This window comes from Sander vitreus, chromosome 7, assembly GCF_031162955.1.
Source record: "Sander vitreus isolate 19-12246 chromosome 7, sanVit1, whole genome shotgun sequence".
Lineage (NCBI taxonomy): Eukaryota > Metazoa > Chordata > Actinopteri > Perciformes > Percidae > Sander > Sander vitreus.
Genome location: NC_135861.1, coordinates 17,969,685 through 17,992,290, shown reverse-complemented (window position 1 = coordinate 17,992,290; position 22,606 = coordinate 17,969,685). Strand labels below are relative to the sequence as shown.

Genomic DNA, 22,606 nt, shown 5'->3' with positions numbered 1-22,606 from the left:
GCAACCTGATCAATTTCAGATGCTTTCCATAACTTCTGGTGTGAAGGAATGAAGAGTGATTTGAAGTTAAAATCATGATGTTCTAGTTCAATGCCTTTTCTGTCTTTACATTTGATTGAAACATATTTTTTGTATAGCATTTTTTGTAATCAAAGTCTTTTAAAATTGATATAATTAGATTTTTTCCAAAAAGAATCAAAAAGGGTTTATTGCCACAATAAGCTACACTTGTGGAATTTGCCTTGGTGAATGGTACATACATAAACAAACAAACAAACAAACAAACAAAAAATAATCAATAAATACAGAAACAAATATATGCATACAATATAACTATTGCATAAGAAAAAAGAGGCTGAATGGGTTGAGTGCAGATAATATATAGAGTATGTGCAATGGGCAGATATATAGTCCAGGATGAAGGTTAATGCAAAGTGTAGTGACTAGGGATGAGGGTGTGGGGGGGGGTTAAGAGTCAGTGTCAGTGGGGGCCTGGGACCCTGTTGGTGAGACTGACTGCAGAGGGGAAGAAACTGTTTTTATGGCGTGAGGTTTGGGTAGGGGTTCAAACCGTTTGTGTCCAGGTGAGAAAAGAGCCTTATTCCAGCTGATTTATAGAGTGAATCTCAACAGACAGAAGGGGGAATGATGGATGGATTCAAAATCACAAAAGATGAGCATATTGGGTGTTTCTAATGGAATCTGAGGTCAGTAATTATAGATTCAAGGAGAGCCATGCCCTGCTTCTAACATATACAACTATAATTATGCCTATTATAGTATCTCAGATTTCACAGTGGACGTTAGCACAAATATAAGCTGGATAAACCATCATGAAATTAAAAAAGGTCCCATGAATATGTTGGTGTTGTCTGATATTGAATTCATCATGCCGAATTTAGCCCTGAAACAAAGTAGGGTAATATGTGCAATGGTATTACTTAATTTATCTAAATGTAATAACGTATAGATTTTTAGAATTTCTAGTTGTATTTCAAGGTGAAAATATAATTTCAGTGTACAGTAATTGTGGTTTTAATAGGCAAAAGAAATACTAGGGATAAATACCTTTTGTATATTTGGCAATATGTGGTGTTTCTTGTAATAGGCCACTACCACAGAACACATTTAGACATGTCACAGTAGAAAAACCACAAGTATAAATGATCAAATGAATGATGAATTAAATAAATTGGCCTCGGTTTCAGTATCCTGGTATTGTGCATGCTGACTCACTAAACTGTCATGGCTTACAGGGACAACTGAATGGATCGTATTATTAGTAACACCCGTGCTTCTGACATGATGACAAAATGTCTGCTATAAGAGAGCATATCTGATCTGACCAAATGAAATGACTAACTGAATAATGATTATGAAACAAGAGAAACTTATGTATATGTGTTATATTTTACAATATTCTAAGTTTTGTATCTAAAGTATTTATTTGAAGAGTCAGATAAATGTAAAGGAGTAAAGTGTACAATATTTCCCTCTGTAGTGGAGTAAAAGTCCTGCATTAAAAATGCCACTTAAGTAAAAATATCAAGTATTATTATAAAAAGGTTTTTAAAATATCAAATATAACTAAAAGTACTCATGATGCAGAAAAATGGCCCAGTGAGTGTTATATAGGCTATATTGTTACTACTGCTGTATAGGTAACATTTTACTCTTGTACTTTGTGGAGGTGGAGCACTGCATCATTATAGCAATACAATGTAGTACAAGTACCTCAAATTTGTATCCTTTATGAACTTTGAAAATATATTATTTGTTTCAGCTTGTGCTATTTCATTATATTGTACATTGACTATTGTCATAGGCTATATCTTGTATATGTGTAGCCTATAGTGACAAGTAGGGGCACATACACACTATACCACATCAAATGCTCTTAGGGCTGCGGGAAAAGTAGTAGCCTACAATTTTTACTTATATAAATATATTCCCTTCCTTCAAATAAAAAAAGTATATGCTAATCACCCCTCTTGCACACTGGACTGTGACAGGTTTTAATGCATAGGCCTACGTGCATGTCTCTGCCCCTCCCTTTACTTTGCACCTGCATGTGAACTCTGTCGGTCCCACCTCGACGGGGCGCGTTTCCAAGGGTGGAGTTCACCGCCTCTACTCTGGCAACTTTAGCCTACATACTTGGTACTGTCACCGCTGCTCTAATCGCGCTAAGTCGAGCAGCACTTCTCCTCCGGGTCTGCACTTTATTTGGAAACTGTTTTTTAACCGAACCGTTCACGGAAAGGGCACCGTGCTGGGAAGATGATGGCTCCGGAGCCGCTGCGTTCAGCAATGACTAGTAAAGGCAGGGAGGACACGTCGCTCGCGTTGCCCTCCGACAACAAGCTGCACTCGGGACAGCAGCGCGTTCTTCATCAAGTGCACACTATCGAGAGGAGCAAGTCCAAACACGGGAAGAACGGCTCACTATCACCCTCACCAACAAGTAGGCTATACAACATCATAATGTTAAGAATAATATCGGCTAACGTGTAATCTCTTTATATGGACAGTAGCTGTCTCAGGCACCCTAATATATTGCTTTTGTAGGTTACATAATAGTATAGCTTTTTTTGTGTTTCCTGGGAAATATGCGTCACACAACTTCCCCGAAAGTTGCATCCTCCAAAAAGACTGAACGTGCTGCTTTCCTGTGTTGCGTTTTTGGTCAAGTACTGTGAGGAGACCGCTCCAATATGATTTGTTTAAATTGCTGTGAGAGAAACACTTGGGCCATAGGCCATACACCGGTGTGAAAAATGTGATCCCTGAACAGAAAAGTGGGTTTTGTTAGTGTGAGCTCTGAGAAACTGTCAGAGACACATCCTACTCCTGAGGGTGCCACAGCAGTTTCTCTCTGTTAGTTAGGAATGCAGCCCAAGGTTTATGCCTCGACGCAGAGGTCGAGGATTCGAGTCCGACCTGTGACGATTTCATGCATGTATTCCCCCTCTCTTTCTCACCTAGCTGTCCTATCGATTAAAGGCGGAAAAGCCCAAAAAATAATCTTAGAAAAAAAATGTCTACAACCGTGGTAAAGTTGGTTTTATATTGGACAGTGGATATTCGACACATTCGAAAAATTAATTAATGTATTAATGTAAAGAATTGCTATAAATCTATTATGCGGGCTGACCTTTTGACCTATTCATGTCAAACCACTTTTGGTGAACTCAGCTAACCCTCCTACACATTGCACATTCCTTTCTAAAAAAACCATCCTTTAATTTTATAGAATTTTTATTAGACAAAGATTGCGCAAATTACGCACAAACAAATTTGTGTAGGTAACTATGAAAACACCAACTTTGACATATCTCAACCAAAATAAATGCTACCAACACGAAACTTTAGATCCTAGTTTGCCATGACCCTCTGGGGGTCCCCCACACATTTTAAGATCGGCCATTAAGGGGTGCTGTAGCCAATATAGACCATTTTCGGCCCTTCTACTCAATCAATGTTAATGGGATATTTGCAACGGAAAGTACCACAGACCTTGCGGCTCACACATGTCGATATTTACTGACGTTTGCCTCCTCACCGTTACGCTTTGGGTCCCACTTTCGCGCGCTCCCCAAGTTCGTCGGGGGGCTACTCACGACCCTGTCATAACTGCTTGCAGTTCTAGTTATTTATTGTTTTTCACACAGTGTACATTGAAACAATTCTTCTGGAACATGTACCATTCCAGTTGCTGGAGTGCAGAGATCTTGGAACCATCTTCTGCATGAGTCAAATTGGGTCTACAAAGATAAAATAAAATAATAAAACATAATTAAAAAAAATTTAAATCAAAGGATGTTTTTTTTGAGAAAAGAAGCTTTGTGTTATGTGTAGGGGAGTTAGCTGAGTTCACCAAAAGTGGTTTGACATGAATAGGTCAAAAGTGTAGGCCGCATAATAGATTTATAGCATTTCTTTACATTAAAAAATATTTTAAAAATCAAAGGATGTTTATTTTGAAAAAAGAAGCTTTGTGTTATGTGTAGGGGGGTTAGCTGAGTTCATCAGAAGTATTTTGACATGAATAGGTCAAAATGGCAAGCCGCATAATAGATTTTTCGAATGTGTCAACTTTACCAACTTTACCACGGTATGTCTACAAAATACATGTACTACCAGCAGTCAAAACCTGAGTATTAAGAAAAACAACCCAACGGTAAGTGTTGCACACATGCCTTCCTGACACTGCTTTTAACTTTAATATCTGGGCCAAAATGTTAATGGAATAAGTTTAGCAGTGTTCATAAGTCACATACAGTAGTATTACAATATATGGCGTGTCCAAAAGAGGCCATTTTACTTTCAGTGTTGGAGCAACAAAGATGATAATGTGTGCTATTAGTTGGACCGCCGCCACTGGGGATTTTCCTGTTACCAGCACACACCAATTCTGTTCGGTCTTGTTTAAATGCGCAGCCTGGAAGGTTCAACCAAATTACAAAAAGACATATAGTGTTATCCAGCCAAGTGTTATCCAGCCATGCTGCTAGCCTTGGTTTTATGTGCCCTGATATTTCTGCTGTGGCTCCAATGTAATGGAAGTGATTGGATTTTTGTTGCAATACAACTGGAACTGTTTTTCCAGTTGTGGAGTGGCAGCAGAAGTTAGAGGCAGATATCGTGAAACCTCAGCATATAAAATTGAAACAGAGAGCTGGGCTAGATAGTACTAGGATAGGCTAAGAGAGAGAATGCTTTTTTTTAACTGCCTTTGGTGCACTGACCCTTTTAATCCCTATTTAGTCAATGAGATGGTGTTATTCACCTTAGGACAATGTTTCCTCTCCTGCATAGACTTATAACGATGATGAGTATGCCATTGATTTTGACAACCATAATCCTATAATGGTGAAGTCACAGCCTTAGATTTGACACAATATAATCGTCCAACAAGACAGACGCCTGTCTGGTGATGGTGCTAAAACATGTTGGATATAACCGGATATCCCTGAGACAAAGTGCAATGCAAAGCGTGTGAACTGTGACTTGCATTACAGTATGTCATGTCTGACTGTCTTTCTGTCTAACTAAAGGATTGCCAGTCATGCAACCAGATTTTTACACCTGTAATTTGTTTGTGTAAAGGTCTCGTCCGCTATTTTTGATAACACAGTAGTTTAAAGAGCAAAATTATTATTTGCCATTCATAACTTGAACTAAACAATTGAATTATGTTATTAACAACAAAGCTTACATTATTAGGCTAACCATTACAGCCACTGCTATTTCATCAAAGATTATACATAAAGTAAACAAAATACTTTACAAAATATTAAAACAATCCATCAGTAAATTGATCTAATAAAACTGTGTATTAAATGAAGTAACACTCATGCATAATATTAGATTAAGAGCTAACGTTTGGGCAGATTTACATAAAAATTACCTAACTAGAAGGGCACCCGGAGAGCACAGACCTCGTCAAGACCATGCCCTATCTCACAATGTTAAGTGAAAAATGATTTGTGTATTCACCTCAGTGATTCAGATACGTTCCTAAATGTGTTGCGGAACCATAACTGTGAAAACTAAATCTCCTCCTCCTTGGTGAAGGTAAATAACAGAGTTGGCAAATGAAAAAAATAGAGAACTAAATCTTTAATCAAATAGTGTAATTGATTTCCAAATCTTTCAATTTCAATATTTGAAATGAGTCTAATATTACTATCCTTTACAGGTTTGATTTATGTATTTGTGCAATACTTTATTCATTTGTAAGTCTTCAAATCCATCCTTTAATTGTCCCTTTTGAATATCAATAAATGGATTGCTTTTATACAACTGGAAGGCTATCTTTGTCCACCATTAAACCTGTGGACATAATATTTTACATAAATGATGAAACACCATTAATAGTAATGAATAGCAGCAAGTTAAACACACTGCCTATTTTGTATTCTTCTCCTCTGTATGTCCCCGTTCTTTATTTTAGCTCTCAAACTTCTCTTTTAACAGGCCTGTCTCCCAAGACTTTGACAACATATGAGTTTGGAACGTTCAAGTTTTCTCCATCCAAAGCAAATGGCACCTTCAGTCGTACCAACTCCACTCTGTCAACAGGCTACAACAAATTGGTAATTGTTTCTCTCATATAACAGCCCTGTGTTTTGTTATACAGATAGTCAGAGCACAAACCCCTTTCCCTTTCACAGACTCAACATTAAAGGACCAAATCAGTGGTTTTACTATCATCACAAATACTACGGTACATTACTGCTGAGTAGTTTTAATGTTTTAGGTTTAGGAATGTTTTCTTCTATTTAGTCGTTTGTGTCAAATCATTGTTTTGTATAAAATGAAACATGCTTGCAGTAATCCATCTCAGTGAGTATATCATGATTATGTTATACCTGCATTCACTTTTGTCCATTAAAAAAAAAAGGTTACTGCTTATGTGTGGTAATGCAAATTAGGCTTCTTAAATGATACTAAGAACAGCATTAATGCTCGAAGATAATATAGCTTTGAGAACAATAAAATAATTAGAAGTAAAGAACAATTTAATGGAAGCTTTAGTTGTTGTTAGCTTACAATAAAGACTGGAAACAGGGAAACAGATGGCCTATCTGTGTCCAAATGTAACAATATCTGCTAAAATTTAAAACTCACTAATGAACTTGTTCACCTCGTCTGTTAAATCCATACAAAAGTCGAAGTGAAAAAAATGACAAGTTGTGGTTTTAAGGTTTTTTCTTGGCCAGGCGCAGTGCATTCAGGCAAACCAGTGGAGACTCTAGGAAGCCAAGAAATAGTCTGGCACATAACCCAGAGGTGCTGGTAGGCAGATTCTTTTAAATTATCGGATAGAGCCAGGTTAGCGGTTTCCCCTATTTCAAGCCTATATTCTAAGCTAACCTAATGTTCTACTGGCTCCAGAGTCATAATGAATAGACATGAGAGTGGTATCAATATTCTAATCTAACTCTCTGCAAAAGAAAATATCAAAGTATTCCTTTTAAGAAAATAAGAAAAACACTGGATCAGGCAGCCAGGGTATGCGTGATTTCCTCATATTGTTTTTGAAGCGCCATTCTCAATTTCAGTCTTGTCACTCAGGGCGAGTTCAACTCATTTGCAATACTGTGTGTGTGTGTGTGTGTGTGTGTGTTCATTCGCTCTGGGTTGGCCTGATCTGACGACATTGAGGCATGTCTCAGGAGTGTGGTGATGTGTTGTTGCTGATGAATACTCTCTGCCTGACATTGTTGAGTCAACCTCACGTTATGCCAAATGAATACTTAAAGGGACAGTTTGGATTTTTGAAGTGGGTTTGTATGAAATACTCATCCGTAGTCAGTGTTACCTACAGTAGATGGTGGTCGTCACACCCCAGTTTGAAGAAGCAGGCAGGAGTACCAGCACAGAAGCTCAACAAAGTACTGCTGTGGACGGGGGCAGCAGAAAAACATATTTTAGCCAACTAAAAAAGTAAAAAACGCTATATTTAGAATATGTTCACCCCTTTACTTCGGCTTTGAAGTGAGCACAGATGGATATATATAGGCTTCAGTTCCCCGTCGGAAAGGGCTGTCCGACGGCAAGGTAAAGCTGTGAAGATATTGTAAATATAGCGTACGGGATTTTTAAGGTGGGCCTTTTTTAGGTGGCTAAAATATGTTTTTTTGCTGCTATAGAAGTACATTGCTTTGCTTCTGTGCCGATACTCCTGCCTGCTTCTCTTGTATATAGCACCTTAAATTACCCCTGCCATGAATGAATGAATGAACAATGAAACATGTATTAACACTGCTGTATTAAAAGTGTTAATTATATAAATATTTGTTTTATAAGTGAAGGAACAAAATTGATATACTGTTTACAGTATACATTTTACTGTATCATGGTAAATTTAGTGGAAATCCAATTGCTCTGGAAATGAGATAAAATGACTAAATGGTAATGTCTGTTAATTAGATACTTAAAAATGAATCTAATTACTTAATTTGAGCAATATAGGAAACATTTTAAAGGTTGGCAAATTGTTGTCATCTCTTGTGGTCATAATGCTGAACTCCATCAGAAACCACTTCATCTAGTAAACTGTGAAAGTTTCTTTTTGGAGACTTATTTTTCCACAACTTTAGTTTTCCAGGCAGAATATGACTGATAGTTATTCTGACCAATAAGGCAGCAGAGCCACACCACTCGAAATATAACAACAGCAATAACAATAAATTGAGTAATATTTTGGTATTTCTTACTTAATTTACGTTCCCAAATAAAATGGATTATTCTGTGCTGCTTCTATTTGCTTCTTCTGAATTTGCATCCGTCTCTCCTGTCTGGCCTCTGATATAAGGAAGGCTTCGGTGGCTTAGTCAGGCTGTAGCCAAATGAAGAGCGTGTGCAGCACAGTCGAGTAAACACGCTGTCAGTTCTTATTAAACGTGTTGTTGACAGATCTCTCCTCCATCATGCTTTTGCTGCTAAGTAACAGGGCTGGCTGGTAACTGAACAACCAGTCCGATTTGACAATTCCAGGAAAAATTCCACAAATCAAAACCTCAACATTTCAGCTCCAGTGAGTAACTGTGAGAAAATTGTTGTGAGGTCTTCTCTGCCAGATTTAGTTGCGAGAATGACTAATCATTAAAGCATTAGCTCGACATGTTCTGTCATTTTGCTCAGGCTATACCAAGTGTCTATTGTGGTTATTTCATAGCAAAGCTTGAATAGCATGTTTTGTACAAGCACACACAGGCAAAGCCTAAAAAGCAAAGTCAAAATAAATGTATACATAAACAAGGCGTATTTATATGAGATTAAGGTGTTTAGTGACGTAAGGATTGTGGAGAAAGGTTGTTGTGTCTGACTTGCACACACAAAGATCCTCTGTAAAAAATTGCTCAACTGTGCAAGCAGTTTTTCAACACTCCTTGGGTTGGTCTCCAATGACAGATATTATGTTACTTTGGTTTGTGTGATTGTTTGGTGCATTCTGTTGCCTTCAGCAGAAACTGAGGAGGAGAAAGGCTATGTGGGCTTTGTGTCAGGTCAAATTCCTCTCTCTGGTTTTAAACTGTTACTCAATGTTCTAGTTAAAAGTGGGCTACCTATTTAATTTTGTAACCTGGATTATTACTACAGAAAAACATTAAAGTTTTTTTTAGCACATAATGCTATTCCGGTTTGTCACTGCCAGCTAAGCCACACTTGGAGACAAAGATGATCCACGACTGGCTAGTGTGGATTTATTATGATGTGCCATGTGTATTTTTCAGTCTTTTCTGAATAAAATGCTGTGTAGGCTCGTGATTTTAAGATCACATGTTTTATCCTTCTTTTTAGGTAAATACTCAGAAGAGTCGTACCCTATCTGCTAAAACCACGAGAGGAAGACAAGTCAGCTCAGGCATATGGGAACAGCAAATCAACACTTCCAGCTGGCCCCAGGGTACCAATGGGCTGAGATCTGCTCGCAGTGACCCGGCCTTGGCCTATCCATTTTCTGCAACCACTATGGTGATCAATAATTTTTTATGTTAAATTGTAGTTTCACTAAAGTACCCAGACATTTTCATGTTTTTAGGGAACCAATTCTTCAAACACATAACAGGTACTCCAAAGTAGGGATCGACCGATACTGTTTTTTAAAGGCCAATACAGATAATTACTAGTTAATGAAACCGATAACTGATATTTGGAACTGATATGCATTTACAGTGAAAATGAAAATCTTTAAGTGAAAATTAAGATTTTGGAATGTTACAAACTCCAACACAAAACTTAGTTTAAATGCTTTAAGCAATTTTTTCATAAATTAGAAACTTTCAACATAATACCCAGTAAAAGATAGTCAGATAGTGTTGTGGGCGGGGCATTAAGTCACACACTGTGGTGAGTGAAATCAAAGCAGAGAGACAGACGCAGAGCTGTAGCAGAGCCAAAGTAGCACACTTTTTAATTAATTAACTTTATCGGTTATCAGGCAAGTAAAACACTGATACAGATAATCTGCAAACTGACAAAAAAAACACCCGATAATCGGTCTATTCTCCTACTCCAAAGGACCATACTTTATAAGCATTGTAAATTACTCTTCTTTGTTTTTTTGAAGCGAGGCAAAGGGATGTTGGCTCAGGGCCAGCAAAGCCTTCAGAGTCGGATAAATAGAAACAGCACCTATTCTATGACCAACGGCACACAGATGACCAACAGCCAGACACGCATCGTCCGGCCGCCCTCTGCCCAGTATCGCACTGAGGGCAAAATGGGCACCATCAAAACATCCAACATAGAGCAGCAATCAGCGTGAGTTCACCTTGACATTCTCAGGCAATAAGAAGGGGTTGACATGGGCAACGTTATACTTGTACAGGATAATGGTCTGTCAATGACACATGTAATTGGTTACATCTCATAGTCACATATATGTAGTAGAGAAGCACCGATTACAACTTTCTAGGCCGATTCCGATTTTCATTGAGTTAGGCCAGCCGATACCGATTTTAGCCAATTCCGATTTCATTTTTTCTAACCACTTTACAGCACACACAAATATTTATTTTCTATCTTTTCTTTAATAGAACATTTTTCACAGAACATAGAAAATTTTTTTTAACAGATAATGGATCACTATAAAATAGAACTATATAACTAATAACTATAACTATATACTCCTGGTGTGGGAAATTCACACATATCTAAAGTGCAATGTTAGAACCATTTCCTTCTTTTCACATCCAATATCCAACTAAAAACAATGTGATTTTGGTTTTTGGTGTCGTCCCTCCACGCCCTACTTTTTCCTTGCAGGTGTTGCATATTGCAAACTTGTTATCTTCTGCACACACGCTGAAGAATTTCCAAACAGGAATCTGTTATGCACCGCTCATCATTAGGATGGACTCCGTGTCACTTCTCACTTCAGCGCTTCTCTCTTTTCTTTCTTAAGGCTAAAAGGGGGTTTCGTGAACAAAGCCTCACTTGGCCTCGTCTCCTCCACTCCCTCTGCTTTCTTTTCCTCTCTCCACCCCTCCCTCCTTTTTCAAATTACTTTGCTCAGTTTGGCTGACTGTACCGTCCTGCAGGGCAGTGAACGTTTTCTCATTTTTTCTCATTTTCTCAGATTGCAGGTTAATTCACGAGGTTCCCTACATGTGCAAGAATAGTGCCGACGCGCTTTTACACCGCGAGCGGGTACGCGGAAAAGTTGAGAGAAAGGAAAAAGAGACTGTGCTGTCACGTCCGTGTGTGCGTGCGTCCTTGATAACTGTAACTCGTATAACTTATGTTGTCAGTTAATTGTAGCATTGACCAGCATGAAATCGGCATATGTCAGACTGACCTGCCGGTCGCCGGTCGGTCTATTGGTGCATCTCTAATATATAGTAGTAGGTCAATTTCTCCATACAGGTTATTTCATTGATAATTGCAGTCAGTCATCCTTTGTTGGAGGGTTTGGCTGCAGCCATTTCTGTCTGATGGCTTTTTATTTTGCTAGCAGTCAAGAGTATTTTAAAGAATTTGGGGATTTTGCCCATGTGTCATGTGACAAAACAGCTTATTATCTTTAAATGCATCAAACTATTTTCTAGTATCTAATTTCCAACCCTCTCTTCTATTTCTGTTACTGTTACTGCAGGGTGAACAGTGTGATAAACATGTCAGACATGACCCTAAAGGAGGCTGTAGAGTTCCTGTCTCACCCTGAAGAGAATTACCAGCAGTGTGGAGCCACCTTCATCCACCACACCACCTTCAAAGAGGAGGGCGCCAAACAGGAGGTCCGAGCACTCAGCTACAAATATACCGTACTGTATAGACACACCCTCCGAAGATGCACACATAGATGATTTGTGTGAGCGTTGTCTTGTAGTGGTGATACAATTTGTGCCAGCGCTCTGTGAAGACCTTTGTCTAACCTGCCTTGAAGGAAAGGGAGGAGAAGGCATTAATCATCACACATGGCTGCTGGTTCTAACCTACAGTGTTGGAAATCCATTGCCATGCCTTTTAAGTCTCACATTTGCCCTACACATTTTGGTGTCACAGGTTTTCCAACTAGGAGGTATCCCTGCTCTGGTGACCCTGCTGCGGAGCCCCAATCCTGGGGTGAGCCAGGCTGCTGCTGGGGCTCTGAGGAACCTGGTGTTCAAAGACCAGGACATCAAGCTGGAGGTTCAGCACTGTGGCGGTATAGCCAAGGCCCTGCAGCTACTAAAGGAGACAAATTCTACTGAGACCCAGAAACAAATCACTGGTAAGACATTTTTACTGGGACAAGACCTCATAATATCTGGTAGAAGGGTGGCCTGGTGGGCCTTTACTAAAAAAGCTTATACCTTATACCTAAATATCACAGAATGAGAAAGAACATGTGCTTTACAACATAATCTCTTCAATCTTCTTTTAAAAACTTTGTATTTTTTTAAGCAGAACATAAAGACAGCAAAATACATAGAATAACATTTACGCAGGATAATTGGTCTAGTAGAAATACTTGACCTGTCAATAAGCATATGGACATGCCTAGTGGCACTACCCAGCTCTATTTATTTATTTTTTGTAAGATTATTTTTTTGGGAATTTTTAGGCCTTTATTTGACAGGACAGCTGAAGACATGAAAGGGGAGAGAGAGGGGGAACGACAGGCAGCAAAGGGCCACAGGTTGAAGTCGAACCTGGGCTCGCTGCGTCGAGGAGTAAACCTCTATATATGGGCGCCTGCTCTACCAACTGAGCTATCCGGGTGCCCCCCAGCTCTATATTTAATGAACTAACAATTTCAATATGAAATAGCCATCTAAATAAAGGCTTTTGAAAGACAAGTGCCTTGGCCCTTTCTTCTTTTTTGATACAATTCCTGCATTTGCACAGTAGACAAGGACATAAATCAGTAATAATAAAAAAATCAAAATGATGATAATAATACAGGCTTAATAAAGATACTGTCGCATAAGGCTTGGTAAACCACATACATAAAGGCTAGCAAAAAACAATTGCAATTATTCCTACTTATTGTCATTATCCATATTCACATGCAATAACCATTTTGTTCAATGCCACACATTTATATTTAAAGTAAATTTCTCCATATTATGCATTTCTTTTACAATCACTATCCACTCCACTTTACTCTGAGGTTCTTTGACCATCCATTTCTTAGTACAACATTATGTTTTTGAAAAACAATCTCAACCTCAAAGGGCAGCAACATAATGCATGGATGAAATACTTTAATACACAGGTAGATGTTTTAATGCTTGTGACTTATATTTCCATATGAAGGCCTTCTATGGAACCTGTCCTCTGCTGATGAACTGAAGGCAGAACTTATAGCTACAGCGCTGCCTGCCCTGACTGAGAATGTGGTGGTGCCATTCACCTGCTGGTCAGACAACAGCGCCAACAACAACATACACCCCGATGTCTTCAACAGCGCCACAGGGTGCCTGCGGTGAGAACCTTTAATTATTCAGTGCCTCTGATGGTTGATTTGATTTCAGGGCAGATAACAGATAGTTTCCACTAAGTGCTTTTAAATAGAGCAATGTTTTAACATCACAGACATCTTTGTCAAGGCTTTGTGATGTCAGTGATTAATCAAATAATCAATTAGTCGATAGCCATAGATTTGTTAAATGATTTAAGTCATAGCCAAACATCTCCAACTTCTCCAGTGTGAGGATTTTCTGCTTTTCTATGTTTTATTTCATTGTGAACTGAATATCTTTGGGTTTTGGACTGTTGGCAAACAAAACAAGACAGTTCATGGATGAAGCAATTCATTGATTAATCAAAAAATGATTGACAGAATGAATTAACTGCTTTGTCTTACATCTGCCAGCACCTGTTCATGTTTTTTTTTACGTGGTATGCGTATGATAGCTGTTTTTCTTAGTTGGCAGTTATGTAATGTTAATGTGTATGAAACAATACTTATCATTGTAATACTGGCACTGCTTTGGAAACTTCTGTGCACCTCATGCCTAATCTCCACGATCTAGTTTTCTAACAGGGTGTGATGGTGCAAGTTACACGTTCAGGCACTCACAGTTCTGTGTCTTTTATTATATTCTACAAAGTAGACATGTAAGTGTTTCCTTTTGGATTTAAATGAATGATTGAAATGTGTGTAGGAACCTGAGCTGCGGCCAAAAGAAGGAGAGGCAGGCAATGAGAGAGTGCCGTGGCCTCATTGACTCCCTCATGGGTTACGTCCAGTCTTGTGTGGCGGAGGAAAGCCCTGATGACAAGGTACACTTTCTCATCTTGTATCAACAGAACCCTTTTACCATCCACTACTAGTATCTGTAACCACATAACTTAAATTGTAAAGGCTCTGTACGCAGACTGCATCAGTTAGTCAGTAGACTCATTTTTCATTCCAGCACCCATTTTGTCGTCCTCTGATCGGCCCCTGTAGAGAACGTTTAAAGTTAGATGTTTCAGTGTACTGATACACTAGAAAAGATTTTATGTTCTTGTCTCTATAAACTTCTCCACTCCTCTCTACACCACCGCCATCATCCCTATAAGTAAAATTGATGCTGTCAAGTAGAGCTGAAACAATGAAACGATTAATCGATTAGCTAATCGACAGAAATTGAATCAGCAACTATTTTGATAGTCGATAATTGTTTTGTAATTTTGTTTTTAGCAAAAAACATTTATTGGTTCCACCTTCACAATTGTGAGGATTTACCGATTTTGTCTGTTTAATATATTTGTAAACTGACTATCTTTGGGTTTTGGACTGTTGGTCAATCAAAACAAGACATTTAAGGACCTCATTTTGGGGCTTAAGGACATTTTGACAGGCATTTTTCACTATTTTTAGATATTTTATAGACCATTTATCAATTACTCAAGGAAATAATTTTTGGTTGTGGCCCTACTGTCAAGGGTTACAGGAGCAATTGGCATTAATTAAAGCTATGGTTGACTTCATATCTGGTAACGTATCCTAGTTCACACATAGTTCTTGTAGAACATGCCTCATGTGTCTCTCACAGTGTGTTCAGACCAGATACTATAAATATGTCCTGTAAGCACAAGTACACACAATACAAGTACACATACACACTCACGCACACATCCGTAAACACATCAATAAGCAGGTAAATACTGCAGGCGGAGTCAGCATGTGTATATGTATATATATGTGCATGTGTATATTTAGTGGGTGCTCGTATGTGTACCTGCTCATTTGTGCAAGTTTTGGGTGTGGATGTGTGCTTAATTCTTGTGCTAGTGCTCTCTGTTTACACAGGCTTCTTCTAAGGAAGTATGTGGAGTATGACTGTTGTTGTCTGTGTGAGAGACAGAGGGAGAATATATTTTGTGTCAGCTCAGTCAAGTTATCTTCTAGTAGGAGCCTGCAACTGTGGCTATAGATAAGTACAGTTGCTGCTCTTTATGCATGTTGATGCTATGATGGTTTTAGTAATGTATAGTATACTGTATATATGTTGCTTCATCTCTATGTTTTCATCATTTCATTGTGTTTCACTGACCTTTTGATTAAGATCATTTAACTGTTAATTAACCCTCTGAGGACGAAAGACGCACCGGCACGTCCAAACGATGTTTGACAAAACTCATACTGAAAAAGCAATATTACATAATTTCATTTCATTTATTCACTATTTTAATCATATATAACCTAAAGACTTTGGTAAACTCATTTCAAGCACCGAAACAATTTGTACAACACATCATAAGTTAAGATTTGTTTTCAAGAAGAGATTTGAGGAATTTCAAAAAGCCAACATCAACGTTACAGTTTTAGCACCAAATTATTTCTTCACGCATTACTCTGGGACAGATTTGGGTGTCACTGTACCGAAAGCTGAGTTTGTTGTGAACGTTTTGATATGAAACACATGGGGATCAGTTATATACAAATACCCTAAAAAGGTAAATTTAAGAAGATATTATTAACTCATTAACTAAACTCATTAACTAAACCCAACTCAATTTACTGAAATTCTATAATTTGGGCAGCATGTTAATGTTTCTGATGCATTTCAAAATAATTAATCTGTTTCCTGTTAAATGAACGTACAAACTGACACTTGCTTAAGACCTTGATGGATGTTTGCTTAATCAATGGGAAATGGGATGCACAAATTGAAAAGAACTATTGAAAATTCAATTCAAAATCGCTAATGGGCATGGCTTATATGTATAGATTCCTCGGGACCCACATGATCCAGGAAAAAAAAACAAAGAAACAGAATTTTGTTTCTGAAACTTATGGTTCAAAAGTTACAGGCCAAAACGTAAAGTTTGTTATACTGCCACCATCTAACCAAATTGCACCAAATTCAACAATGCATGCCATTGGGTCCCCAGAAATACACCCGCCAAGTCTGAAGTAGATCAGATGAACAATTTGCGAGATAGGCGAAGGACAGACATAGCAGAGATTCCTTGCTTTTTAGTGAGTAGACAGTTGAGTGGGAATGAGTAACGTTTGAGGAAAATTCCAGTATTTGTCAACGTGGGTGTTCATCTTATATTTTTGTCCATTGGTGATGATAACATTTCACTCACTGCTGTAATTGTAGAGATTTGTAGAGTTCAGATTTTTTTTTTTTATTTAAAAAATAATTTTAAATGCTTGTCTTTGAACGCGACTGAGGGTAAACCCAGAGAGTTGTTAGCTTGAGATCCAGATGTAGAACAATTGACCAGAAACGAGGGCTTCCTTTATCATATAGTAGCAGTGAATGAGAAGTGCATGGTGTGTCGTTTAATTTTTGCAATTGGGAAACTTGCAAAGAATCCTATCATATCGTATTTGCTTCAATTTCTCTTCAAACACAAATGTGAATAGATATGGCAGGTAAGTCAGAAATTATAACTGATATGCTATGAAGTGTAATAACAGTGTAGTTTATAACCTCTCCTCTCCTCTAGTCTGTGGAGAACTGTGCATGCATCCTCCATAACTTGACCTACCAACTGGAGGACGAGTCTCCTGAGTGCTTCAGCAGGTTCCAACCTGAGAGAGAGGACCAACATGGGAAAAGGAAAAGCCCCACGATTGGATGCTTCAGCCCAAAGAGCAGCAAGGCTCAAAAGGAGGTGGGCATCAACCACCTCATGTTTGTTGGCTAAATCATGACGGACCCTTTAATCCAAGCCACCTTCATATCTCTTTCTCTCTCCCTTTGTACTCAGTTTTCATTTGACGCGGTGCGGGGAATGCCAGAGGACAGCAAGCCATCAGGTGTGAAGTGGTTGTGCCATCCCATAGCCATGCAGACCTACCTGTCTCTGCTGGGCTCGTCCCAGAATGGTGCCACACTGGAAGCCTGCTGTGGTGCCCTGCAGAACCTCACTGCCGGCAAGGGACTGGTGAGTACAAAGAAGATAATTATTAGGCTTACCATTTGTGTATGGTGGTAATGGACACTCGGGATTATCTCAGGTTGACTTAAGAAAGGAGAAAAGCAACAGAGACAGATAGGTGGTGGGAATAATGACACAACAGCACAACTCACAATAGAATCTGACTGGTTTTGTTAGTAAGGGTAGAGTTTTGTCTCCAGGGATCCAGAGGTTATTAGAGCAAAAAAAAGAAAGAAGTTGGAACAAGGAAATAGTGAGATGCATGCAAATGTTAAATTAATAAAAAATCACAATGCAAATATAGACTGCTACAGTGAAGTTGGAGATACAGCTAATGTGTTTTCATCCTTCTGTATTGTGTTTGCTCATCTTACAGGGGTCCAGTGCCATGTGTCAGATTCTGGTTCAAAAGCAGGGGGCTCTGCTGCACATGCCCCGTCTTTTAAAGTCTCCTAACCGGAGCCTGCAGAAGACTGCCATATCCCTTCTGGGTAACATGTCTCGGACCAGCAGTTTGCAGACCCTCATGGGTAAGAAAAAGCATGAAATGTTAAGGTAGATGCATGAATGTAGAGTTATTCCACATAAACCTAATTTACTGTATGTTCCCTTTGTCTTCTCTGTAGCAAAGCAGATTCTGCCTGAGCTCACCAGCCTCGTCTCCTCTAGCCCCCGAGAGATGGGAAACTCTGACGAAACTATAGCAACAGCATGCAGCACATTGCGGAGTCTGATGTTGGCAGATGCTGAGGTCAGCAAGAAGTTCGTCAAAAGTGAACTGGTGTCATCAGTGGCTGACCTCAGCGAGAACAGGTGAGTTTTTATTTATTCATCTCTGTGTGGGAGATTAAGCTTTCATAGCTGCGGCAAACTTAAATTCATTTGTTTTTGGCATTCTTCCTCTTTTACAGGTAGTATACTGTATATCAAGTAGTGTTAATTTTTGTCATGACGAGACTGCACCAATGTCCAAAAACGCTGACTAAGACTAAATTAACATGCATTATTGTTGACGAAAAAAGACGAACTAAAATGTTTTGCATAAAATAAAAACTAAGATAAAATCTCTCTTCATTTTCGTCTACAATCGTCTCTATATTTTCATCATGAGATAGAATATTCAGCTGTTACTAGGGTCAGTAGGGTTGGGTACCGAGACCCGGTGCTAATACGGCACTGGTGCCTTAACGACCGTTATCTACCGGACCGAATAGCAACGTGGATTTCGGTGCCTCGTTTCGGTGCCACTTGAATGCCTGCGTTTCTCTCTGATGCTCCTAAACGGACGTTAGAGGCAACCGAAACATCGCCGCATGTCACGCTAGTAAACACTACACTTGGCAGCAGGTAACGTTAGCCTACCGTTAGCTGGCAGCAGGAGTAAACACGGTTAAAATGCTGACAGCTAAACGGTGTAAAAGTTTGTCTGTATTTCACTGTGTAGGATTTCAATACCGGGACAGTCTGCAGCTGCCGTTGTCTGAAAAACAACACAGATGTTGCGTTCACTTGAAACTCGTCTCGCCAGTCTCATGCTGCATTCAAAGTTATTGTAAAATACCCTTTTCCCATCCAGTAGTTGTTTTTGTAATTTAACAGGAATTTACTGGTGAAATAAGGAAGAGGCTCGATATTTGGTCGCATTTTACGTACAATGATATTGACAAAAAATCTGAATGTGTCATTATAACTATTTGACTGAAATAATTTCAGAAATAATTTGTTATTTAAAAAAAGACTAAAATGTTTTGACTAAAACTTGACTAAGATATATTGAGTTTTCTTTAGACTACAACTAGACTAAAATGACAAGACTTTTAGTCGACTAAAACTTGACTAACAAAAAAAGATGTGTGAATGACTAAATATGACTAAAACTAACAATGACATTTGGCACAAAACTAAGACTAAGACTAAATGAAAAATAGGTGACAAAATTAATACTAATATCAAGCAACCTTCTAATTTACCACCGTACACAAAAACTCCTACTCAGTCAACTTTTGTCTTCTGCTGTCAAAGTACAGACTAACTTACTTCTTACAATTCTTGTGTGTGGTTTGTCTTGTTTTTTTTCTACTCTTCCTTAATGACCTCTTCCCCTCTCTCTGCCCTTCTGTCCTAGGTCTTTCCCCAAAGGTAGCAAAGCAGCTTCCTTGCTCCTCTACAGCTTATGGAACGATAAGAATTTGCAAGGCGTAGCGAAAAAGGTAAATCAGAAAGAACTGAAATGCTGTGTGACTGACTGTGTGTTAGTTCTCTAAAGCAGACACAACATGAACCTATTATATCTGTGTAGCAGGTTAAAGTTTAGCACATGCTCACACTGCAGAGGGATGGCGCACACAATCACTTTCCCTTCCCTCCTGCCACACCCAAAAGTTCTGTGAATACAGAAACAGTTGCACTGGAATCCTAGCAGACTGGTTTTTGTTGCCCACTGTCTGTTATGGGAGGAGTAACACATGGACAAAAGGAAGATAGATGAAGAAGAGATCAAGGCAGTAAGAGTCAGGGGTGGACAGGGTGGAGGGTAGACAGAATACATGAAAACTATTAATGAAGTGTGTGTATGAGTATGAGCAACTGTGCTTACATATATGATATGAACAGTAGCAACACTTATGTATGCATGCCATAAATGTAGAAATAAAAGTGACAGCTGGCAAGAGAGAAAAAACACTACTGTTTTCACACTTCCACGATTCACCTGAGCCTTCTATAAGTTCCTGAAACAGTACTCGAAATTTCCTCGAAATTAGAGCAAGGGTGTGTTGCATTTTTTTGCTTGTTGTATGTGTGCGATTGCATCTGTGCAACACCCTATACTGATTTTTAAACGTTTTGATCCACAGCTGGGGATGGCCAAATCACTTTTTGTCAATGACAACACCACAGCTATGCACAGGTCGGTGCAAGTTATTGAGTGAGTGTGACAGACGAGTGGAAAGGCACCACAGAGCCTGAGAGGTACGATGTGCTTCTGAATGCTTGTATCTGCATATATTCAGATTTAAAGGCTCAGTAGGGCCAAAAATGGGCAGAATTTGTGTCATCAGGATTAAACCTTTTTCTCTGTTTCTCTTTTGTATGTAATCGTGTGTGTGCTTGCAGATGGGATCCAGCATGTTTAGACACCAATGTGGCCACACCCTTGCAACGAGGAGAGTAAAATTACATTCTTTACATAATAACCTTGTTGAAAGAGCCTATTAATTAAGAGTCAAGCATACATTGTATATACTTTAGTGCAAAGAGAGCTTTAATTTCAGTAATCCTGCAGTGTTTCATATATTTAATCTCAATATGTTTCTGTCTGTGAATAGAAAGTGGTAAAGTATGCATGTGCTGAATCCCAGTTCTTCTTGCCTGACAGCTGCAATACACCAGGCAATGTAATCTGCAGTGAAAGTTACTTAAGGTATGCAGTGATTATTTACATTCATGAATGGCATTGTTGTCAGATGTGTCTGCAGTGGCTAAATGAAAAAAATATCTTTTGTGGCCTCGAGGATTGAGCAGCCAAAAATTAAAGAAATAAGAAAAATATATGAAAAGCTAAAAAGAAAAGAAAAAAAAGATGTTTATTTTATAATACTGTCACTACCAGATCAAATGTCATACATCCAGTTGGGATTTTATTTTTTTCACTTTGCTGTGTTTGCAGTTTCATTCTGTGAGTCAGAATGTTGTATTGCAAAAGATTAACATAAACCACTTTCAACATATTTGCCTAAATAGTTCAAGAAATAGTTCCACATTTTGGGAAATATGCTTGTTCGCTTTCACACCGAGAGTTAATGAGAATATCGATACCACTCTCATGTCTGCACATTGAATATGAAGCTGCAACCAGCAGCCAGGAAACAGCTAGCCTGGCTCTGTCCAAAGGAAACAAAATGAACTTACCAGCACCTCTAAAGCTCAACAATTAACACTTCATATGTCGTTTGTTTAATCCTAATTGTTAAAACCACACTTAGTGGTTTTACAGGGTTTTGGGACCAGCAAAACAACAATGTGTCATTTGTACACTTTGGTTTTTGTGTGGATTATACAAACAAGATATAAAGTGTTAAAGAAGGAGAAATATGTTACCTTTGGACAGAGCCAGACTAGCTGTTTCCAGTCTTTGTGCTAAACTAAGCTGACCAGCTGCTGGCAGTAGCTTCATATTAATCGGACAGAAACGAGAGTGGTATAGATTTGTCACTTACCACCGAGATAACGAGACAAGAAAGTGAATAAGTCAAAATATAGAAGTAAGTGCAGTACTAAAAGCCTTGTTTTTTTTCTTGCTTTGTCATAAACCTGCTTTTTGAACGTTACAAATTGTATGCTATATATTGTTTTGTTAATTTGTTGTTAATTATTGTTTGTTTTCTTGCATAAACTGAAGAATTGGAGACAGAAGTATTGGAATATAGTACACAACATGCAAAATCAGCTGTCCCCATTCACGTATTAACAATGTATAGAAAATTGGAGCATTATAAATAGTCAGTGATTCCCCTGGAAACCCTTTTTAGTCGAATTTGAACATTTGTTTAATATTATTAATTATACATGTTTTTATTTTAAATAAATGTGGTTCTTCATCTAAAACCTTTTTATAGGTATTTGTATTAAAAGTTGTAAGGGCTTATTAAAGAGTATCTGCTCTCATAATCAAACTACTGAAAACGGGTTAAATCCTCTTCAAATTCCAATGCTTTTTGAAGACCCAGCATTACAAATCACTGAAGCGAAGAGAGGAGATGTTTGGAATTTTTGGAGATTCCCCCATGACTCTAATAATACACTGCAGTGGACCGTTTTTCTTTTCTGTGTTTACGCTTGAGACATATTCCTGCTGAGGTTCACTTGCCTCCAGGAAGACTGATGTCAGTATTGCTTAGAATGTATTTTTGGAGATGTGTGTGTGTGACATTTTATTAGAAGCTTTTCCTGTCACTCAGTCTGTACATAGAATAAATAACAGATATGACGACAACATTGTTAAGTGGTGGTCTTTTATTGAACAACCAACCAACTTTAAAGTAATTGAATGTGCTAAGTAATATCCATAATATGTGCATATATATATATATATATATATATATATATATATATATATATATATATACAACTATTTAAAAATGTAATCTAATTATCATACTGCATAATTAACGTACATAATTAACGGTGCCTGAACCGATACTTTTTAAGAAAGTAAAAAAAGAAAAGAAAAAAAAAGGGTACTAAACAACAGTCGGTGACATCAAAGAACGGCTTGTTTATT

General features: G+C 38.3%; 1 protein-coding gene across 1 annotated transcript; it reads left to right on the top strand.

The window, feature by feature from the left end:
- The first annotated feature begins 2,090 nt into the window (after nt 1–2,090).
- Nucleotides 2,091–22,318, top strand: pkp1a (plakophilin 1a). Its single transcript, XM_078255082.1, has 15 exons — nt 2,091–2,464; nt 5,980–6,098; nt 9,313–9,486; nt 10,082–10,275; nt 11,609–11,750; nt 12,019–12,226; nt 13,255–13,423; nt 14,106–14,223; nt 16,891–17,058; nt 17,155–17,331; nt 17,702–17,855; nt 17,952–18,138; nt 19,451–19,535; nt 20,181–20,295; nt 20,440–22,318. The coding sequence occupies exons 1-14, from the start codon at nt 2,281–2,283 to the stop codon at nt 20,253–20,255; spliced, it is 2,154 nt and encodes a 717-aa protein (XP_078111208.1). The 5' UTR covers nt 2,091–2,280; the 3' UTR covers nt 20,256–20,295; nt 20,440–22,318.
- The last annotated feature ends 288 nt before the right edge of the window (nt 22,319–22,606 follow it).

What these genes read in the sequence shown, in the direction of transcription:
- pkp1a (XM_078255082.1), top strand. Translation starts at nt 2,281, where the DNA reads ATGATGGCTCCGGAGCCGCTGCGTTCAGCAATGACTAGTAAAGGCAGG. An exon ending in AGCGCCACAGGGTGCCTGCG is followed by an intron (nt 13,424 to 14,105) that starts GTGAGAACCTTT and finishes AAATGTGTGTAG; the next exon opens with GAACCTGAGCTGCGGCCAAA. An exon ending in TCACTGCCGGCAAGGGACTG is followed by an intron (nt 17,332 to 17,701) that starts GTGAGTACAAAG and finishes CTCATCTTACAG; the next exon opens with GGGTCCAGTGCCATGTGTCA.